At 41.6% G+C, this 23323-nt stretch overlaps 1 protein-coding gene across 1 annotated transcript; it reads right to left on the reverse strand.

The window, feature by feature from the left end:
- Positions 1–577: 577 nt before the first annotated feature.
- Positions 578–17610, reverse strand: tbl1xr1b (TBL1X/Y related 1b). Its single transcript, XM_083673964.1, has 16 exons — positions 17469–17610; positions 15494–15557; positions 9632–9735; positions 9250–9395; positions 8553–8766; positions 8301–8433; positions 7927–8068; positions 7421–7484; positions 7140–7237; positions 6987–7047; positions 6719–6840; positions 6349–6423; positions 6023–6150; positions 4907–5072; positions 4106–4207; positions 578–3636 (listed from the first exon to the last, which is right to left on the reverse strand). The coding sequence occupies exons 3-16, from the start codon at positions 9687–9689 to the stop codon at positions 3610–3612; spliced, it is 1536 nt and encodes a 511-aa protein (XP_083530090.1). The 5' UTR covers positions 9690–9735; positions 15494–15557; positions 17469–17610; the 3' UTR covers positions 578–3609.
- Positions 17611–23323: the final 5713 nt, after the last annotated feature.

The raw sequence follows: 23323 nt of genomic DNA on the forward strand, positions 1-23323 counted from the left end.
GTGGGTTGTATAATGGTGGGATTTAGGTCAACTCACTACACTGTATGGGTTTTTTATACTGTGGTGTGGTCCAATTCCCCACACTTCTCTCAGAAGGAGTCTCTCAGAAGTGTGCACTCATTCACTCCTGCTCATGGATCTAATAGAAATGGAGTGTTAGAAACACGGAGGAAACTCTGTAGACCCAATCATACCCCAATAAAGCGCCTTTGAATTAATGTTGGAGTGAACTAGTGCACACTTTGAGGAAACGGGTAGGAAATTGGAACGTAGCCTGCAGTTTTTGATTCCTCTTGTAGTTTACATTCCAATTTCACACCATCTTTTGACCACTAGGTGGCAATCTCTAGCCTTAGAAACAGAACGAGAAGGCCATTCACTATTAGACTCACCCCCATGTTGGGGGGTCTGCATATATAAAAGTAATAGAGCTTAAAGGACTAGTGTCCAATGACTTAAGACAGGAGTAAATTGCAAGTTAGTGTATACCAGTATCTATAGCAACTGTGCAATACACCTAAAAGCTCACTGGGTGTCATGAGAAACAAAGAAGCAAGTCAACAGAAAAACACATTGCTATTATCAAAATAGATTTTATTCTAGACTTTTCAAAGATCTGAGTGACATTACAACAGTCAGATCAGCAAGTCACAGAGAGAGAGAGAGAGAGGTCTCTGCAACTGTGTGAGAGAGAGAGAGAGAGAGAGAGGGAGGGAGAGAGGGGAGGGTATAGAGAGAGAGAGAGAGAGAGAGAGAGAGAGAGAGAGATAACAACATTGGTGAGGGCAAAGACAACACAACATGAAACAAAAATCTGCAAACTGGTATTTACATGGTCCGGGGTGTTATGATACGTCCACGTTAAAGTTCAGATTTATTGTTTTTGTTCATTTTTGCGTACATAGCTACAAATAAATCAGAATTATAAAAGTTTTCAAAGAGTACAAAACCTTCAAGGGCTTTTAGACATAGCAAAGATAGAATTAGTAATTTAGGTAGGAACAAAAAATAGCAAACACTTGAATGCAGTGTAAAAAGCGCATCTCTTTTTAAAAACAAAACGTTATAAAATACCATTCCACTGTCATAGACATTATAATAAATAGTGTCTTCATGGTACAATCCATTCACTGTTGATTCGATTAAAGCAAACTTCAAAATATTCTTAGCTTAAGTACAAAATTTGTTTGTAAAACAAGTGACATTCTGAACAAAAATTGCAAACAAGGCTTTCGAAAAAAGCGAAAACGACATTGATGTTTTAAAGCCGTTGGTTGTTAGCTAGGGCTAAGAGATGAGATTTGGAATGCCATGAAGTTGACCCAGATCCAAGGTGCACCCCAAGACATCAACAGTTTAGACACTATTCACCCTCACGGTCTCCCTGAACGACTGCACACGTTCAAGTGTGAACTGAAACTAAGAGCATTTCCCCCTCCAGATGTGTAAATGCTGGCTATACAGACACATCTCCCTGTTTTGCATTGAAGTCTAAAGTGCAGAAACAAAGAACTTATACAAATCCCCTCTCGGCCGCTCTTCTCTTTAGCTATGACTGTTTAATGGTATTTTATAAAGAACCATTTTTTCATGGTAAAGACCCCACATGATGCATAAGAATACCACATTTTCAAGCGTGTCTTCATAAAGAGTTACACAGAAATTTTTAAAAACCACCCTTGCATACGAGTGGCATATAAAAGAATCCCCTGTGATAACACAGATATATATTATATGTAGTTACAATGTTACATCAAGTCATATGTTCCAAGTCTGTTTCCATCTCTCCCTGCCAAAAAAAAAAAAAAAGAAGAAAAAAAAAAAGTTTCAAAATGCCACCTCTGAACACTACAACAAAAAGCGCCATCTATCCGTGCATAGGCCTCAACATAGCCTGTCTCCAAAGGGTTGCTGCTGGCCAGAAATAGTCCACATTTAACAACGACCAGAGCCAAGAGACACTGTAGTGTGTCCTAAATGGAATACTGAACATGAGACCTGTTACACCAACATAAACATCACTAGATGCCAGACATAATAAACGTTCAATGACCATCATAGACAAATTATTCTACACAACAAACTGCAATGTTAAGTCCAGCATTACCATGTCACATGCGATGGGAGTTCATGGTTAAACAAAATGTCTGACTGCACTTTTAAGGGCCAATGTTATGTTTATGAAGGTGCTATGAAGGCCCTACGTGCAAGACTCTCCATGACAGTGTTACTGCTTCAATCAAGACAGATATTTCCCAATTAATTGCCAAGCAAGAATGAAGGCAAAGAGGAAAAAAAATAACAGGACTTAATGATGGCTTAGTCTGATTATCATTTAGCATGTGTTAGCGCACAATGAACTGTGGAATCGAAACAGATGACATAACATATTGTGAAATGCACAGATGTTAGCGGTTATGTCCTCACTTTAAACAGACCCTAGCAGGATCACTGCTATTGGGCAGCCTGGTTTTAAACATGGGTTGTCCTAAGTCTCACCACTTAATGAGCTAACTCAAAGCACCATCATCAGTGTAGAAGTTGCAAATAGACACAGATCTAGGAACAGCTAACCCTCCGCCAATCCTGATCCATAACCATTTGTGAGGGGGGAGACCAAAACTGATATCAGGTCAGTATCCATGGGCAGCTTCATCCTACCCCAAACCGCTACACCTGAACCTAAGGTTGTTAGCTTATGAGAGGATGGGGTTTGTAACAGCTGAAGTGATGATCTTTTATCCAAGAGGATCTTAGCTAGAATCCTTACGTAGAGCTCTAATAACCTAATGGTTATATGCACACCTGAAACCATTTCTACAGTTGAGAAGCAACATGATGCATGGAGCATCTTTCCTCCTAACTAACTGCTCTCTGACGGATACTCTAAAAATCGATTTTGGCAAACTGAAAGAAAAAACAGGAGAACAAGACAAAAATTACAGTGGAAAACAAATTAAACCCATTTCAACTTTTGAAATATATATTTGTCCAATGTTTTCTTGAACCACAAAAATGTACAGTGCCAAAGTGAATGGATTTCTCCCAAACAGTTTCAAACCCAAATCGTAATAAAAGATAAACAAATCCTACTGAGCTCTCTTTCCCCCCCCTTGACATGTAACACAAAACCTGCAGAAAAAGTAAAAACCTAACGCAAAAACAATGGCCACAGGACGACGAATGCTGACATGTACAATATGCACACACCAACAACAAAAAAGAAAAAAAGCCTAACATTTGTGATACAAAGGATAAAAAGAGCAAAGACAAAAATAGCAGATATTTTGGTATGTATGCAATGGGTCCACTTCTCCTCAAGGATGTTTTTTTCACCATAAAATTGTCCTTTTTCCTGTGAGAGAGATGGTGGGGTGGGTCTGTGAGAAAGATGGTGGGGTGGGTCTGTGAGAGAAATGGTGGGGTGGGTGGTAGGGCACAGGGGACCCTTAACTGGAGAGGTCATTGTGGGGGGAGGGCGCTCTGTTTGGCTGTGATGGTGGTGGGCCATGGCTTCAGATGGTACTACAGCAGTGTAGAGGACAGGCAGGGACAGTCATTTTGGCTATGTACACATTCGTAGTCGGTCCATGGCTCCCCAAACGAGCGTCATTTCCTCAGGTCTAGTACACAAACCTGGAACAGAGGAGAGGTTGGGTTTTTAGGGGGGTCATACATCTTCAGATAATATATATTAATGAGTTCAGTCTGTTTTACAGTGCTGTGTTTAAAGTAGCAAAAGTAAAGGATCATTATTCAATCCAGGGTTCTTCCCAAAGAATGTGAGAGTGGCGCTGCGCCACCTTGTTGACTTGCCTCACCACTATTTAAACATTTCAGAGCAAAAGAAACTGATATTCAGTAATGATAGAGTAATTACTGATATCCAATGACATCGAGCCGGTTTTGATAACGCATTCCAGTGCCACCTTGTTCAAAGATTCTGGGGAGAACCCTGCAATCTAAGCATTCCCTGATTCAGCCAATAAAGCCTCAAGTCCAGTCAGAAAACTGACTGAGTTCCTGCCAACTGAGGCTGCATAAGGGTATTAGCTCTGGAGTAATGATGAACTGTGAATATGAATGGGACATAGGTAAGACTTACCGAACCATCTGACGCGCTGGCTCCCACTTTGTCCCCCGTGGCATTCCAGCACACCTCGAAGATGCCCCCCGTCCCCCGGTAGCTGTGGACTAAAGCACCAGTCTGTAGACAGAAGAGAGTTGGACAGACACACAGATATAGCATCAGATCACGTAAAAGCAAAGTAGACCATTCTTCAGCACCGAGTCTGTGCTCAGCCACAAGCCATGCAATCACTCACAGCACTCACATTTGAACATTTCCCACGAAAACAGTATTATTGTATTAGTTTATTTTATCATTTATCTTACTCTGAAACATATTTAATCATACCATCAAAGAACATTTTTGTCTCTGCTTCAAGTAAAAAACAAAAACAAATCACATCTCGTATTTTTTGTATGAAGACTTTCATTCCAAAATGCTATATCCAACATTCAAACGTACTTTCTTTCCAATAAAATGATTGCAGTTATGAAACAAAACCCTTTATGGTATATTTGAAAGGAGAGTAGCCTATAGATTTTGTTTATATTTTTTAAGCTGTGAGTTGCTTTTAAAAGAGAGACTTGGTGGATTTGCCAAGAAACCCCAGTTATAAACAAGCCTAGATTTGCTCTTGCAGCTGTAGCTTGGCCTATGGAGCCATGGAGAGGGCCACTCAGGTTCAAAGACAGTGCATGTTAAGATATTTAAAAATAAATGTCACATACCGAAGATTTAGCAAATGGATATAATGACGTTTTCAAAATGAGCTAGTTAGCCTAAGGACAGGTTTGAGCTAGAGATTTGAAAGGTGAGGTTGAGGGCAGGAGCTTGTACCTGAGTGTTCCAGATGTGAACACACTTGTCGAAGGAGCCACTGGCCAGGTGGCGTCCGTCAGGGCTGAAGGCCACACTGTAGACAGGCTCCTGGTGGCGGGTGAGTGTGTGGATACACACCCCACGCTCCACATCCCAAAGACGCACCGTTGAGTCAAACGACGCACTGGGGGGGAGGAGATACACAGAGACAGGGAGAATAAATCAGTTCAGTTTAGTTTACACATATACCTAGTAGTCCAGAAACTCTAAGAACCTTCCCTAGCTCCCTAACCCTTCAGTGTTGGCAAAACTGAGGGAAACAAGTAGAAATCTGCTGAGAGAGAAGCAGTGGAGTTGGAGTTGAACAGTGTTTCCCCCACCACGTTGAACATATTTCACATGATTGTAATGAGAGCTTTCATGAATCGATAAAAAAAAAGTGAACATGCCATCTGCAATGACAAGAATAAATCTGAGATGGTCCCTGTCAAGGGATAATGAGAGCAAGCAGGTGGGGCTAGAGTGAGGGACAGCCAGGGAGAGTAGGCTAAAGCAGATTGGCTCATGAAGAATGGCAAGATGAAGAGAGGAAACAGTTTAAATATCAAGGTACTTAATGGGGACCGATTAAGGATTACAGAATGAAGTGAGGAATTTTCATCAAGACAGTAGTCAGGGTTTTGAATTTCAGAGGGATTGGATAGGACAGTTGCCTAGACTGTAGGACAGGAGAAGATCATTTCCCCCGCCAGTCGCATGCCTCTACTCTTACAGAGACAGGTATAGGCCTATGTAGTCCATTGTGCATCCAAGTAAGCCTATCAAATGTATGACTCTGACGATACACAATAACAGCTCAAAGAGGAGCATGTTCTTATATAGGCCTACTGTAGAGTTTTCCCCAGTATCTTTGGTGGTAATGTATAGCAACTGTGGCTCCTTTATATGATTCAAGGTTCTAGATTGCAGGAAGCCCCCTAAAATAACCTTAAGGTTATAAGGTTCCCTGATCCCCCTGTGGTGTGATATGATGTGACAATATTGGACAAATGCACATGTAAGTTACTATGAACACCCGACGCTCTGCCTAAAACATTTCTAGGGGAAACACGGTAGTTGAGAGTGTTGCCTTACCTGGCTAGCATCAGGTTGGCGTTGGGGTTGTTGGTCCCGGGCCCTGTGGGGCTCCACTTGATGGTGTAGATCTCTTTACTGTGGGCCTGCAGGTCATGCACACATGAGTCCTGCTTCATACTCCAGATCTACAGAGGGAGAGGTCGTGACATGAGAGCATGAATCAGTTAGAACCGAATGACACACAGAAACACTGTGGCCTTACATCAGGCTGAAAAAAAGTCAAGTGATATGTGGGGCTACCATAATAGAGACTGCTGTACTCTGTGTGTGTGTGTGTGTGTGTGTGTGTGTGTGTGTGAGCAGAACACAGCTATGAGCCTGACCTTCAGTGTCATGTCATCTGAGCAGGAGGCCAGGAGGCTGCCTGTGGGATCCCACTTGATTGCATTCACTTCATTCTAGAGGAGGAGGGAAAACAGATATAGGGATCATTAAAGAGGGGTGAACACATGCAAAACACACTTTGTAATACAGCAGGGCACACACAGAGGGTGCATCAGAATGGAATAAATCTGCTTTCTCTACTATCCCACTGTCCTTCATCTGCACCAACGTTGAACTGGACAGGTGAAAGCTAATTCCTGGTGAATATTGCTTTCACCTGTGCTTCATGTTCAGATCAGTGCAGCTGAAGGAGAGGCAGCCACTCTAGATTCTTGAGAGGCATGGAGAGCTGGTCCAGGCCAGTCTTACCGTGTGTCCCTGGAAGGTCTTGACAGGCCTGTCCTGGCCCAGCTTACACACGTGGATGCACATGTCTGTGCTGCAGGAGGCAAACGTGTTGTTGCTCTGCCAGTCCACATCCAGAGCAGGCGCTGTAAACACACAGACGGAAGAATGAACAGAAGACACACAACAGCAATAAGAGTTGTTGAGAGGTTTAGCATGAGAGGAGTGTGTGTGTGTGTGTGTGTGTGTGTGTGTGTGTGTGTGTGTGTGTGTGTGTGTGTGTGAGACTCACCTGAGTGGAAGGGAAACTGCTGCTTGGCCTCTCCTGTGTGAGCGTCCCAAATGATGGTAGTCTATGCAGGGGACAAATACATAATTTACCCACTGAAGTGACAAATATGACAAAAAGATTGTGATGTATTACAGAGACCATTACTATGTTTACCTTATCTACACCAGCACTGAGGATAAAGTTGCCTTTCTTATTCCATTTGAGAGCAAAAATAGGACCTTTGTGCTGACCCAGGGTACTGGCCAGGTTACCTGTAAAACACATGCCACTTGTTAGCCATAGAGCAGGATTACAGATCGCCTGTCTCTGTATTTAGAAAACAGGTGTTAAAAGGGGATTCCCCCCCCCCCCCCAAAAAAAGTGGCAGGGTGACCACTTGGTTGTTGATTAAATCACAGATTGGCCCTTTAAAGTTGAGACATTCAATGGCTCACCGTCTTTAGTCCATATTCTGGCGAAGCCGTCGTATGAGCCTGTTGCTAGCAGCGTACCCTCACTCTGAAAGAAAGATATTAATAAATCAGTCAAAAGTTACTTTCCCCCAGACAGCCTTCTACAACAATGTGTTCTCTGGTGTAGATCCCTTGCACAAAGGGGACGGATCATTAATTTCAGATCTACATACACAACTTTTGTGTAAACCCCCCATTGACATCATTGCATGATTTAGACTTATGTCCAAGTTCTACATGCTGATGAAGGATGTTCTCATGCTGAAGAATCCTGCTCCAGCAACTACATACAAGAAAAAGACAGCTTGCACTCTATGTCTATATTCAGATAACAGTGAAAGCCCTTTTTTCCAAGGGAGTGAATCCATCCCACATTTCCGATTGGGAAGCAATGCCAGGGAATGCCTCTGGCAGCAGTAGTGGACACATGCACACGCCACATGCATGAGCGCACAAACACACACACGCACACACAGACACACACTCACATTCCAGTCGAGTGAGGTGACGTCTTTGTTGCTGGGTACGTCCTGGCCCCCTTCCCTTATGCAGTGCCTCAGCACCAACTGGGTGGAGCCTGTTGTGCTATTCTCACTCAGGTTCCAGATCCGTGCCGTTGAGTCCCCAGACCTGCATGCACCCACACCACGCACACACACACACACACAGTAAAAGAGTTCTTACATTTAAATAAGACACTTAATTTGGAGGTGAAAAATCATTACTTCTCATTATTTCTCTAGATTATCAACATTGTGATTCCTCTATTCAGTCAAGTACAGATATCAAGATGTCCCCATTATACAAACTACTAGGCCTAATGCTTTATAATAAAGCCACTAGAGAAGGGGCCGATTCTGACCCTGAGGCGAGGAGGTCGTTGACGGGGTTCCAGGCACAGATGAAGACCTCAGACTCATGGCCCCTCAGGACCATGGCCTTGTTCTGGGGGATCTCCACGTCCCTATCCACCTCCATCATCTCTGCATGGTGGTCTGGGGGGGAGGGGGCACAGAGATACACCAGTCACTCACACACTGGGTAAAAGTTCTGACTCTACAAAAGTATCAAATATAAAAAAGCAGAGGGCGGGACAATTTCAAGGTTTCCTCACTGGCTAAGGCGTGGGCTCCATTCTCCTCCCCATTGGCAGCGCCCTCTCCATTCTTGGCGCTGCCCTGGGGTGCGCTGGTGCTGCCTGCAGCTGTCTGCTGCTGCTGGGCCAGCTTGTCCCTGTATGCTTGCTGCCTGGTCTGGACCACGTCTGGCATCACCGCGTCGATCAGGGACAGGGACTCGATGGGCCGCCCGTCAAACAGAGTCCCATCCTGGACAGGGAGATAAAATCAGGGTACACCTATCAGATACAGTATCCAATATATGCCCGCATAAGCACCCCGTACACACTACTAGTAGCCTACAAGATCCTGAACCTTCTATCCATAAAATTATCATTATGCCATTAGGGCTATGCGGAATGAGAATAGACAATTCAACACAAAATACCCCATTGCAGGGGGCACTTAGTGGCGTAGCACACTAATGCGCATACCACATAATCGCAAGGTTCCTGGTTCGATTCCGACCCTCGACACGTCTTGCATGTCATCCCTCCTCTCTCTCCCATCCTTCCTGTCAATCTCTACTGTCTCTATCCCAATAAAGCAGAAATGCCCTAAAAACATATTAAAATAAATAAATAAATAAATACCCCATTGCAGGGTGAACCAAGTGTTTTAAAAATTGTGTGTAGCTTCATTCCAGTCAGTGTTTGGGTTATAGCATGTAGCGAGCGTTGGTGCGATACTGACCTCGTTGATGCTGACCTCAGCCTCCACGTACTGCAGGCCCTTCTGGATGATGGAGATGAGGGCAGCAGGGGGCACCAGGGCTCCATTAATGTTGGACTGGCTGATGTGGCTCTCTATGCCAAAGGTGAACGCTGAGTGAGAGAAGCCTGACAGAGTGGGAGAGACAGAGGGAGAGGGAGGGGGAGGGAGAGAAAGAGAGGGAAACAGCTGGTATTAGTATTCATAATGTCCTTCAATAAGCAGCGTCTGCAACACTGCGTCAATACTGTTTGCTGCACATCTTATAGCTCTCCCCCAGATAGAATGTGAGTGTTATACAGTCTGAAATCTGACTGATACTGGAAATCCTACAGAGATTGAGGGTGTGAATATCAATGCTTACCTGACTCTTGCAGGTATCTGTACACCAGGAAGTTGACCTCATCACTGCTTATGCTCATTTTTAGTCCTGGTGGTTAAACCATGGGGTCAACGCAGGATAGGAGCCTAGAAGAGACTAAGAGTGGAAACGGTTTAAATATCAGGTTATTTTAATGAGGACCAAGCAATGGGACCAACTCCTATCTACTCTCATACCGTCATCACACATTCTGTCACAGCGCAGGGAAAGGGAGGAATGTTTCACACAATGTAATAATAATAATAATAATAATGCATTTATTTCGTATAAGGCTTTTCATTTGAAGGGGGAGAGCATGCTGGATAAATTGTCATGCTTTTGTTTGTTAATTGGAAACGATTTGAGCTTTTTGTAAGCAGAGCTCAAGCAAGACATTTAATTTCCCCATCACCTTCCGCAACGTTCTTGAGCGTCAGTGTTGAGCTATGGATGCAAGGTTGATGGGAGAATAACATAGTGGTTTGTGTGAGTGAAAAGCATGAAATGATCAGGTCTCAGGTAAATGACACATGGCCTACAGCTGATTCACCCGAGTGCACCTGTCCGGACCTGATAAACAGCTCTGATCATGAGAGCGTTGCATATTTGTCAGTATGTCAATGCCAACTCATCCAAACCTGCACTACTATCTAGCAGGAGCCTATGCCAACGCGCACCACTGTACAAAGTGATTGCATAGAGGCTTTAGGAGGAGCCTAACCAGTGTGATATCTAGACTACCAGAGCGCAAGCTGCTATGAGTGGGGGAAGGTGAGCGAATTTGTCAGCAAATGTGGTCTGTCGTCTTCTGCTGTTAACATTAAGCGTCACAATAGGCTCTGCCAAATCCATGCAGACTTTATTGGAAAGCCGATATCGAATCAATGCTAAATCAGCTGGAAGTTTATTCAGTGGATCTGTCGGACAATTCACACAGTCCCCATGCGTTGGAACGTTTTTCATGATAACAACCAGGCACGTCGGAAGGGGGAGTGAGGCTACAGCTCTCTAAAATATGTAACATTAAAGGCTACAGTAAAAATCTTTGTTTGCATGTCAATCTTCTATGAACTAACAGAATTTGTTAAATGAAGAACTTTACTGTTCAAGGGGAGTAGGATTGGATTGTGCTCAGCATTTGAGTTGTGTCTTTCTAGTGGCTAGATAAATTGTCACACTTTTGTTTGTTAATGGAAAACAATTTGAGCTTGTTGTAAGCGGAGCCCAAGCACACACACACACACAGGAGCTGAATCAAAATGTGTATCCTACAGATCATGAATGTCACATATCACAACTGTCCAAGGCTACAGCAATTATATGACACCTATATGAAAGTATTTCATTTGTAGCCAGCTATGATATAATATGACGGACAGGGGTGAAAAAGAACAGTGAAATACAAATACAGTGCCTTCGGAAAGTATTCAGACCCCTTCACTTTTTCCACATTTTGTTGTGTTATGGACTCAATTTAAAATGGATTAAATTAAAATAATTTGCCATCAATCCACACACAATACCCCAGAATGACAAAGTGAAAACACATTTTTAGAAATTTCAGTAAATATATTGAAATTGAAATACAGAAACGCCTCATGTACATAAGTATTCAGACCCTTTAATATGACACTCTTAAAATTAACTAAAATGCAAAAATGTCATCAACAACTCACTCAATTGAATTGAGTCCATCTTAATGCAAGGATAACAGTTCATGTAATTTTGGAATTAATATCTTTGTTTTTATAGGGTCTCTGATTTTCATAGGAATGCACGCCAAATGTATTTGAGAAGAGTGGGCAGGCCTACCACTCTGTATTTGATAAGTGTTAATGTTCGGAATGTCTCCCATGGCCCTACCCATTGATTCTATTCAAATGTGTTTAAAACAGTATGTGTTAATATTTGGAATATCACACGGGACCCTACCCACTGATTTACAAAGCCATTGTCCATAATTGTGCCTCTTCATTTATGTCATTCATTCATTAATGTGAACTCGCAGTGCCAGAGCGGAAAATTATTGACACGAATTGCGCTCTTTGCTTTGTGAGCACGCTGTGTCCATATAGCCTACTGCTGAAATGCATGGAATCAACTGAGAAACATTATAATCGCTATGAGTTAATAATATGACATTTCCCGAACACACATATTCCATGTCTGACATTTTATAAAGTGTCCATGAAGACATGATTTGTTCTAAATTAAGGATTATCCAAGGACATCATTTCGAATTTCTCTGACCAGACAATAATTTGTCCTCCAAATTCAAACAACAACTCATAAGCTACTCTTTACATAATTCATAAGGCGGCAATGTTTGTAAACACACTACAACACAGTTTAAGCATATCCATCATGCTTAATGATGCCTGGTGGTTGTTTTGCCGAGGTGAATGACCTGAAATAAAACTCGCTAGTGCCGTCACGGTACTCCTGCGACATCGTCACACCAGTGGCCAACTTCTAAACTTCGACCTACTGTATCACGTATTTTGGTTATACCGGTATGATCCACGCTGTGATATGGAATTTGACTATACCGTCAAAACCGTTGCTTTTCTCCTCTGGTCATACTGCAACAGTTTCATTTGTAACTTCAACATGAATATAAGATGCAGTATGACACCAATGAAACGTTAGATCTAATCGGTAAAATGAAAAAAGAGTGAAGAATTTACATGAACTTTAATTAGTAAGAAACAAAATACTGTCCAACACTGTACATATACCGTGATATGATATTTAGGCAATATCATCCAGCCGTATTGGCTAGAGTGGCTGTTCATACATAGCCTAGAATGTAAATCGTAAACAAGATCCATGCAAATGGAGTGTAAATAGTTAGCGTCTGTGCCAAGTCAATAAAACAAGGTGTTATAAAGAGCTGTCAACTCCCAACTGACGATGACGTCACTTCACTGCATAACAGACATATCAAATGGGCACACTTTCTGATGAGATGGGGGAGAAAAATCCCTCACCTTAGACGACCTACTTCTGGCCATTTCATAGCACACAGCTATCATCATTTGGCAGTTCAATAATGGAGTTTAATTCCTCTTCCTTTGGTGGTTGGAGAGCTATCCTGGCCTTAGGCAAGGCACCAGTTTCCATTCATTAACCCACAACTGGAAATAATTACCAGGCCTCTTTAAGAGGCAGGCTGGTTCTTGTGGACCCAAACCACTGGAGGAAACAGAGCTTAGCTTCAGGAATAACAGCTCTGCATAGTTTGTTTCCCCGAGACGTATTCATTCAACCAAAGCCACACTGTTTAAACAGGACTGTGGAAATAAACAAGAACTTGGATGGAGGATGAAACCGAAACCTCCACTGCTTCCATCATGCCAGCCCACTGAAAGATCAACACTCAGTTCCCCCCCTTAAAAAACTGAGAACCATGGCTAATCAAATCAAGAGGGGCATGGTACCTATCTAGCCATGGACTTCACCACACAGAATGAATCCAGACAATATTAGAAGTGGAACAAACCACATTCACAATTTAGCATTAGCCAGGGGCAAAGCCTATGGGTTTTGCTGTACATTTGGACGTCCCACAGGAGAGAGACAACTATTCAACCATTGACACTGACTGAGGGATAAGGGATGTGGTTATGAGGTGCTGAGAAGCCACTTGGACAAAATAAAACAATTTCACACAGAAGAAGGCACCTCAATATCAACCCTGAGAGCTGAAGGTAATGTTCCCTCTAAGCTAGGGCTGTGATGGTCATGGAATTTTGGGTAGCGGTTGATCGTCATGCAAATAAATGTTATAACCGCTCAGTTACAACTTATAGGCTTCTGTCTGTCCCTCCCCTCTGGTTGGTGTCTCCGAAATGCATTGTACAAAAGCCACTATTGAAGAGAGGATAATGTCAGTGCTTTAGCAACACCAATATTACATTCCAACACCCAAAATTGAGGATGTGAAGCCAAATTTACCTGAGTATACAGTGGTAGAGAATTGTGTCGTGCATTTGTAGCTTGCTAAATGTCTGTTTGTTTAATGATAACACAGGTGAAATCAAACCACAGATTTTTGGAGGATGTGCGTTTAAAAATGCTGACTAGACAGGGAAATTCACAAAATCCAATCTAGATCAAAAACTGAATGTAAGAATAGACTTTCTTCTTCCATGTTTACAGTACATAGATAAATTCAAACCATTAAAATCAATTGATATAAAAGAATATAGTTTATCAACCATTATCCACTGTAGGTTATGGGTCATAAATGTTGGTTATGGTAAACGCACCCATTCCGTCCTGGTTGCTCATTGTGCTGACATTTTTTCCAAGTACACCTTGATTTTGCTCAGTGTGTAAAATTATTTGAGGAAACATTGGATATAGGCCTATTTATTGAACTGTATATAATATAATAGGCCAGTAGTGAGTTACACTCACTCCGGTGACTTTAACTCTGTCTGTTTACATGCAGTGGAATAGGGGCCTCCCTCCTGACACCTCATCAAAGGTGTGACTCATAGCTTAAAAAGAAATAGGGACGCACCAATACCACTTTTTCATTGTCAATACTGATTCTGAGTACTGTACTGAACAGCCACTAGAGAGTACTGATCTGATAAATACAGCTCTATAGAGCTGTATACACGCTGTGTGTGGATGTGCTATGCTTAGCATCATTTGCGTCCATCTTATAAACAGTAAACACCATGCTTAAGCTAGGAAACATTAACTTATTGATTAAAGAACCCATTTAATCACTTTGCATAAGAAAAAATACATACAACTGAATTATGCCATACAACTCTCTTGTATTTAATTCCATACTGGAGAGCAGTGAAAATTAGGATTTCTTCCACTACAATTTCTGAAATAAAAGTGACTCGCTCCATAATTTTCAGTGGCTTGTGCCCCTAATCATATTTTGAGTTCTGCTGGATGATGAAAAGCGAGAAAGAGCCAATCATAGTCAGAACAGTGTTATACAGTATTTCTGAACACTGATTTGGAGTCTTTTTCATGCATGATGCGTGAACACGTATGATGAAGTGGCTACCTTCGAATCTATCTCAAAAACGATACCTTGGGAGGATAGTGACTTTGGAGACAGAGAGGCAGCTCAGAATCGGATCTCGAAACAGAATACAACTGCTCCATGGAGTTCACTCTGTGGGGAGTTTCTATGCAAAGTGCTCAAGAAGTGAGAGAAAGCGCTATAGACTGTTCACACTTCTACCCTCAGGCCGGAGGTACAGAAGTGTTAAATGCAGGACCACCAGACTGAAGAACTCCTTCTTTGCCACTGCCATCAGGCTCCTAAACAACCCATAGGAGATTAATATAACCTTACTACCTCAATAACTGAATTTTCCAGTTTGCATAATTGCACTGCTACATTTGCACTGTTTTATTATTATTATTGCTGCTATTTTATTTTATGCCTTAAATTTTGCTTTCTTGTACATTTGTTTAGTATATATTGTATATTCTTTAGTATTGTATATTTTACATTGGTTGGCATTCTGCAGACAGCAAAGCAAGAATTTCGTTGTACAGGGAAACATGTTTTCTACTGTGCATATGATAATAAACACTTTGAATCTTGAGTTTGTGTGTGTGTGTGTGGGTGGGGGGGGGGGGGGGGGGGGGGGGTTAACCCTAACCCTCTACAATGCACACCAGCAATTCAGTGGGATCCTTTAAAGATGGCTAAATAACCTTAAAACATTAGACAAAAACATACAACTATACAAACTGATAGCATGTGCATGATTTCTTGTAAAACATTTAGCGGTCTTCTCAGATATCTTATGTGCGCATGATGTGAACATTTTGGGTAAACTAGCCATCTAGAATATCCATGTACATTTTGTAATAACTCACCATGTGACCAAATGCCTTTCAGAAGCTCATCGCTATGCAGTCCTGAGGAGTAACTCTCAGTCGTCTAGGGAAGAAAAGAAAACAACATATTAGGGTACAATTAAAACTAATTCCAGCAAACACACTTTACCCACCCACAACCATAAGCCACTCTCTTAGAAATACATGAGTTAAACCGTGAGTATCGGATTATCTATAGCTGCAAAATGGAAGGATGATGTGATCTTTTCAAAAGCAGAGCACAATTCTACAGTGTATGATTACAATCTGAGGTATGTTAAGATTAGTGAGTCAAAATCACCTGCCAATACCGTATGGAACTCATGAAGAAAATGTAGCAGTGAGTGGGCAAGCAGGCAGCCTGCAGATTGAGGAAAGAGTTAAGAACAGACTAGTGAGGAGGGGTGTGTCACTACTCTATCAGAGAAACTGGGTCAGCAGTGTTGGAAGCCAAAACAGCCAATCTGGATCTTTGTGCTACAAGTGGTCTGGTGGGAGTAAGCAAGTAGTAGTCTATGGAGAATCCTACTACACTGTTCTATTGGGACTGCACTATGGCATAATAACTCTGACTTTACAAAGCTGTAGTAATGGGCATAGTACTAGTAGGTTTGAGTCATATTTTTGTTACTAACTAGGTTTCATCATAGAAATAGTATTATATGGGCTACATTTTCTTGACGCCTAGAAGCATGAACAACTTGATCTTCCAAATTGCACTTTAGTGTTTACAAGAGCAGGACATTTAGCCATTGTCGTGTATTTACATCGTCACAAAAATCTGACTGCCCTCCAAACCAAATTATTTTTTTCCCACTCACTCACTCACTCACTCTCACACACACACAATGGACAAATGAACTAGGGTAGGAGCTGCTGATGGATTGATTGCAGCTCATCCCTATCTCGTTGTTGAATAAAAAACAACCGTACATTTGCAAATACATTACCTGAATCATAAGGAGCATTGTGCAGAGTAATTGCTATCTAAATAAATAGCTTGGACGCGTACGGTGCCGCTAGTTTATCTATTGAGATGGGTCTGTCCAATTGCTGGATTGCAATGGAACATAGATTTGGACGGTACCAATCATAAAAACGAAAAGTTAATGAATTACGATAAATCGAATGTGGTGTTTCTGATTATTAATTCATTTAATTTAAGAAAGCTTTTACAATGTGATTCAACATTGTGCTTGTAAAGGTGCAAAGTTGAATAAAACGTATTCGTTACAGGGATTAGTCCTACCCATTGAGGTCAAGGACTAGTTAGCTGGCTAGCTAGCTAGTTAACTTTTGCTTACTGTTAACCAACTTACTGCGTCATTGTGATTCAATTTACCGAGCAAATTAACTCTGTACGCTAATGAAATATATAGAAATAGCTACATAATGTTACAGTGCATAACTAGCCACGAGATATCATGCAGGCTAGCACACCGCAGCCTGTGAGACGTTGACTAGCGTTATGTCACCATGCTAACCTAGATAGATAGCTAGCTAGCATAGCTTGTTAGCTACACAGGGTTGGAGAACACAATGCCCATCCCCCACACAGTTGTTAGCAGAGGCGGCTATGCTAACACTGGTAATTAGATAGCTAGCTAGCTAGCTACCTAGCTTGGGTATCGCGACGTGGTTAAACCAAATCTCTGGCTATACACCACACTCCCGTGCCCATGAGGCAAATGCGCTAGCTAGCTTAGCAGCTAACATTAGCATAACATATTCCCTACCTAACTTACTATAACTAACTACTAATAGTATATACAAATATATCAGTGAACAAAAAAAATACTTCAAATCTGGACAACATAAGGGCTACCTTCATAGGCCTCGTATAAGAATTTGTGTTTGCTAGTTGCTAATGCTAGCTACGTTAGCAAGTTAGGCTAACGTTAGTTAGCTGCTCTTTCAAAATGATAGCTGGCTAGCTAGCAGTTAGCTTGCGAGTGTCCCATAATCCAGTACCTACTTGTCTGAAATCTTTCTATAGATGGTTTCCTCGGTAATCCTCGTGTTATAGCTAAACCATATGATCTGTTTCCAAAGATTGCAAAATTGATATCTCAAGGAAATTAATGAACATTTTTAAGCTAACGTTAGTAGATAGCCACACAGCCAGGCGTTTCGAAGCCAACGGCTTCAGACGTTCAACACAGTGAGGTGACTTTCCTGACAAAAATGGGCAACCCAGGCTACTGCCTACAGTACTGTATTCCAAACACCACTCACTGTAAACAGTACAAAACACAGGTCACGACGACAGTTTAGAAAATGTCTCTTCAACCAGTTTCGTACCATTTAACCCTTAGAAATACAGGTCGTAAATTATAAAAAATATAACTAATATTTCACAAATGATTAATGCATTTATATTATAATATAACATTCGATTCATGTGAACAAGATTTACAGTAATGGTAATAATTACCAATATGATTTGTAATATATTGTAATATATCAGTTTATTCATTCATAAAGAAATGGTTCAATCATTGAACATTAAATAACTGTATGAGGAAAAAGCTTTTTCACAGTCAAATAATTGCAGCTTGGTCACAGTTTCAAAAACCAAATGGGACCATACCCCGTCACTATGTTCCACCAATCAGACGGAAAAGGGGAAAATACCAAGGCCTCCCGAGTCCCGGTGCTTGCAGCCAGCCACCAGTCACAACAATGCTCTTCACCCATCCCCCACACTACCGCTTATTTTTGCCTGGCTGGGCATCACTAGCCATAGATTAATTACACCCCACCCCCTATCCTTTGCTCAGTCATTCAGACTGGGAAAGTCAATAACAAGCTGACATCATCATTGGATTGTGTATTACACTGCTATTTTGTAACGACATACATGTTCCTAAAAGCAGCACATTGTTAAAAAGCTTAAGTCCTAACCCAAAGTGATTGTTAGCGTGAGATTTTACATATCCGAGATGCAGCGACAAGGGCTATGAACGTGTTGTGGAAGTTGTATGTCACCCTGGGGTGAGACCTTGAGATAGGATCTAGCCATGATTCCTCAGGGTTTTTCAGGTTTACTGAATGTAGCATGAGCAGTTGTTCCTGTTGAGGAAAACTGGAAGATTAGATACATTTGACTGACATGTGAATGACTTAGGAGTTAGGACACCATACCATATCTGCCACTGGTCCCCTGTGAAATTCCTGCCTCATATGGGAGATGATGACATATCATGAAATGAGAAGCACACAATAAGTACAACGAGAGCCAATGTACTATGGAGTCCATCCTCAGCAGGGGGCACATACACACAATTAGGTCCTCTTCCCCTCCCCTTCTCTCTCTCTCTCTCTCTCTCCCTCTCTCCATCCCTCTCTCTCTCTCTCTCTCTCTCTCTCTCTCACACACACACACACACACACACACACACACAGTATGTGATTCATTGAGGGTCTTGTGGTCTCATGCAGTTAACATGGCATGGACAAAAGATATCCACTCCTTGGCGCTGCACACAGGACATAAACTATTCTATCCACTACTCACCACCGCCTCATTACAGAGACCCTGCCACCCCTCTTTGGTTTTTCAGTGACAACGGTTGCTAGGATAGTTCATTCTAGTGCCAAAAATTATCCTTCTACCTGGCAGCAACGGCTGGACCAAAGTAAACCAATAACAAACACGTCATTCCCCAGTGGAGAAAGAAATTAGGTTGCTTGCTCATACCCTACTACACCATTATAAAAAAAAACAATCTGTTTTGCAACAACAACAAAGTGAACGAATATATCAGCCACCACAGCATGGTTTAGTTTGACTGAAACCATGATAGAGTGAAACCATGCATAATGTACTGTATTGTAGTCCAAAAAATATGAAGGCTAGGGCCATGGGTTGCACAAAGGGTACTATATAAGGAGCTGGTCAATGCTAAACTTCAGCAGGTTTGAATGGGAGTCTCTCATAAGATCAAGTGAAAATATGAAAGATTGATATTTTGTGTATGAGATGTATGGTGCTGAAACTGATGGTGTATGGTGGTGGTGCCTACTGTATGTTGTATCCTTCTGCTGTTTTCCCCCACTGCCTCCCCAAGTGTCTGAGCTCCCTTTGATCCTCCCACTCAATGATCTCAGTACTTATCTGGCTCAGTGTCAACATCCCAGCAGCACATCCATTAGACATCCCAGCCTGATATCTCTTAATGTGCCACAGATAGATGCCACAGACCACTTGCAAAATAAAACAAGACTATATTTTTTTATGACTTCATTTTTTCTTTTAGGTATGTGTGTACAGACAGAATATACAGTATATTGAATGTGCACTGGCAAACTGAGTAGTAGCAACCTAGTGAAAGTGGCCTCATTTTGGCAAGTCTATAATGGTATTGTGCGGGGGACTTTTAGATGATACGTTGCTAAGGATATGAGCACAGTGGCAACTCTTTTAAATATGCGTAGCGGACCTGTTGGCATTGTGTAATTGCTTGGATACGGCAACGCCAGTGAAAGCTTTTCCAACTCCCATAGCAACAGTAATATTCCGTATTCTCTTTCGTGTGTTTGTGTCTCTGTGTGTGAGAGAGTGATGGGGGTGTAATGGGGGGAATAACAAGGAAAAATAGGAAACATCGTTCAAGGCAGCCCGAAAACTGAAATCCAGATTAAACAGTCAATCAGATGTCCCTATCAAATAATCACAACACCATTACTAGGGGGAATTTGGAGCCTGCACATTGGCAAGTCATAATAAATCAATGCAAGGGATGCTTTCTGTACCTAATGTACCTAAACAAATAGACTTATCATCCATCAAAAACATTCACATCACATCACTTTCTTACATAGAGTATCAGCATTATGCAATATCCCAATGGATAAAAGCTTGCATTGTGGACTCAGCGCACTATGCTGCACATCCCAACCGCAACAGAGAGAGAGAGATTGCTGCATGGCTCTGATGCCTGCTCAGCAAGAGCTATTTTTAGAACCCGAGGAAACAAAGGGGAAGAATCGACTTTCATCCCCTATTACTATGTTGTTGTTTCACCTCCAAATCTGACCCATGAAGAAAGCCTGTGATTCTTCTCTGGCTATGTGAAGGCCAAGCTACATATACAAATGCCATTCCATTTGTACTTGTGCCATCCCCCTGTGCTATATTGGGCATGTGTTTGCCCTGTTCTCATACTATATGAGGTTGGTTATTTTCAGGGCTAGATCTAAGGTCAGGGTAAAAATAAATACTGTCTGTTTTTTTTTACTAGAAGGCACAAGGCAGAGCTTTACTGCATACAACCACTTAAGGATGTTGTAAGCTTCTCAGAGACAAGCCATTACTCTGCTATCAGAAACAGTTAAGTATCTCATTAGGTTAGGGTTGACCACCCCTAGGGAAGAGAGCTTGAGGGAGACAGGTGAGAGGATGAGGTGGGAGCACCAGCAGAGACTACTGAATGATTGTCTTAATGTAGATGTGTAGAAGACCAGTAATGAGCCCATGCATCTAAGATGGCTGCAAGGAGCATGGGAAATCCCCCTACAAGGCATATAGTGCATAACAGAATCATGTCACATGAGCTGACTAATTGGGGAAAAGCTGATGAGAATACCCCAGTGGCATCAGTGATACTTTTCACAATAACATGGTTCTGAATGATTACACAAGCAATAACAAATTGCTGTTCAGTCTGTGATATTAAAATGTCCACAATGGCTGCCCAGATAGATATTCATTCACATCATTTTCTTTTCATTTGAAATGTCATTTGAAAAGTTACACCATAAAAATATTTTCATTGAGAATCACAGAGCTGCTGGATATCAGTCATTGTCCAACAGGAAACCCCCTTGTTCGGGGGTAGTTTAATGGTCTTGTTTTTGTGGCAACAGAGACACCTTGTGGCACATATATGAAAATGGTTTTCCATTCAACAGTTGTATTTGTATATTCTACCACTGAATTAAAGGTATTTGCAGGTATGTCACAATAATGCAACAACTTCATTTACTAGTTCACATGCACCTGAACAATGCTGACTGTGACAATGACATGGGCCTGTCAAAGCTGCTCATTTTAAGCATGAGGGTATTGTACTTGTGTTACACTCACAAGTATGACAAGCATCCCATTCACTCTGGTTGGGGTTTAAATAAGAGTTAGCAGACTCATGTCACTGAGAGCCCAGACCATGTAGGAGAGTCACCATTGACAGTTGTGTTCCTTACCCAGGATTATCACAACAGTCATCCAACAAGAGGTAAGACTTTACTGATTCAACACGTGGCCTTTCTACTGGGCTTACAAATGCAAATGTTTACCTTTAAGAGATGTTCCATACTTAGTGATGCATAGGAGTGAAAACGTTAATGAGTTAAGCCAGACCATTGAATTACAGCTGTGCCATTGTAACTTGTCAAGACTACATTGAATGACATTATGTGTATGATGCTGTATGACAAAGACATGATGAATAATATGGATATCATAACTTTCTGTTGTGCTCATACACCTCAAATCATTCAGGACATTGTGTAGTATAAGCTATGTTGTGAATCTTGAGTGGTCAAAATAAAAGGTATGTTGGTGAGTCTACTACATTTCTAAGTTGTCATGGACAAAAATAAAACATACAAAAAAATAATTAATTTGGTATGGTTATATACTGTACACTGTACATACATGTGTGAAGATCATATGACACATTATGTCATACATGTGTTTCATGCTTACATTGTCCACACTACCAGATTCACATTCTCTGGTCTATACACCTTGAGTTGTTAAGTGTTGCTGTTTGCTTCTGCTTTGAGGGGTAGCACTGCAACAGAGCACATGTCTTTTTAAAGACACAAACACTTGGACACCTGGCCACAGAGCAGTAATCACTCGAAAGACAAGGCAGACAGTCTGAGACATTCTCAAAGAAGCAAGTGCTGTTATCTGAGCACTTTGAAGCAGATTATTAACAAAGTAAAGCTTTGAAATCCAGAGCACCCTATGGCAGTGTAAATGTCAGGCCCTATGCTGTTAGCACCCCGCACCCACTAATCCAGGGACGAGATCAAATCTGAGCCTTCAAGGGGTTTATACCAAAATATGCTCTACCTATGTATGACACTATCATTATCATTATCCCTCACTTGTATTTGTCTGGTGTGATTGATATATAGTGTTTATTTAATCTGATCACCCTCGACAGATACAATAGTCCTACTGGCCTGGCCTCTGAGCATGTAACTATTTCACTCACTCAAAGTGTTATAAACATTTCACAAACTTAAACAGGGGTAAATAGTGTATTGTATAAAGTAGCAGTCAGCAATGCAGCATGATGTCTTCCTTGCAGGGTCTTCTGTGGTTGGATTACCATTGATCCTCTGATAATACAGTATATCAATGGCTAGGACGCATACTTCATTAAAGCATAATGGGAATATACCGTAGGTACAGTGCGTTCTTGCTCTTGCTAGCATTTTCAAACAGTCCTGTGCACTGACGCACCTCCTCCATCCTTTAGCCACATGGAGGCCTTTTGCCCTGCGACATCATGTGATGATATTGCACACTCAGCAACCATTACATCATTCGATCACATGGAGGAGCTACAGCCTATCCATAATTATTCTCTCTAAATGATGATTCTAGTACGACATATGCAGTCATCTATAACCACTTATCATTCCATCCTTGTCCTTCTGCAGTGCCATGATTACATCAGCATCGACTCACATATCCTCCATAAAGTGCCCCAATAACTAAATAAAATGTATGTCAAGTGATTTATACATAATATATATAATCAATGAAACATGTTTAACATACATATGTCCATGGTACAAAAACATGACAGA

The sequence above is a fragment of the Argentina silus genome (assembly GCF_951799395.1).
Source record: "Argentina silus genome assembly, chromosome: 1".
Classification (NCBI taxonomy): domain Eukaryota; kingdom Metazoa; phylum Chordata; class Actinopteri; order Argentiniformes; family Argentinidae; genus Argentina; species Argentina silus.

Coding starts and splice junctions, on each gene's coding strand:
- tbl1xr1b (XM_083673964.1), bottom strand. CDS start 9,689: ATGAGCATAAGCAGTGATGAGGTCAACTTCCTGGTGTACAGATACCTG. Junction 8,767..9,249: donor CTGAGGTCAGCATCAACGAG/GTCAGTATCGCA, acceptor CTCCCTGTCCAG/GATGGGACTCTGTTTGACGG. Junction 8,069..8,300: donor AACGACCTCCTCGCCTCAGG/GTCAGAATCGGC, acceptor GGGTGCATGCAG/GTCTGGGGACTCAACGGCAC.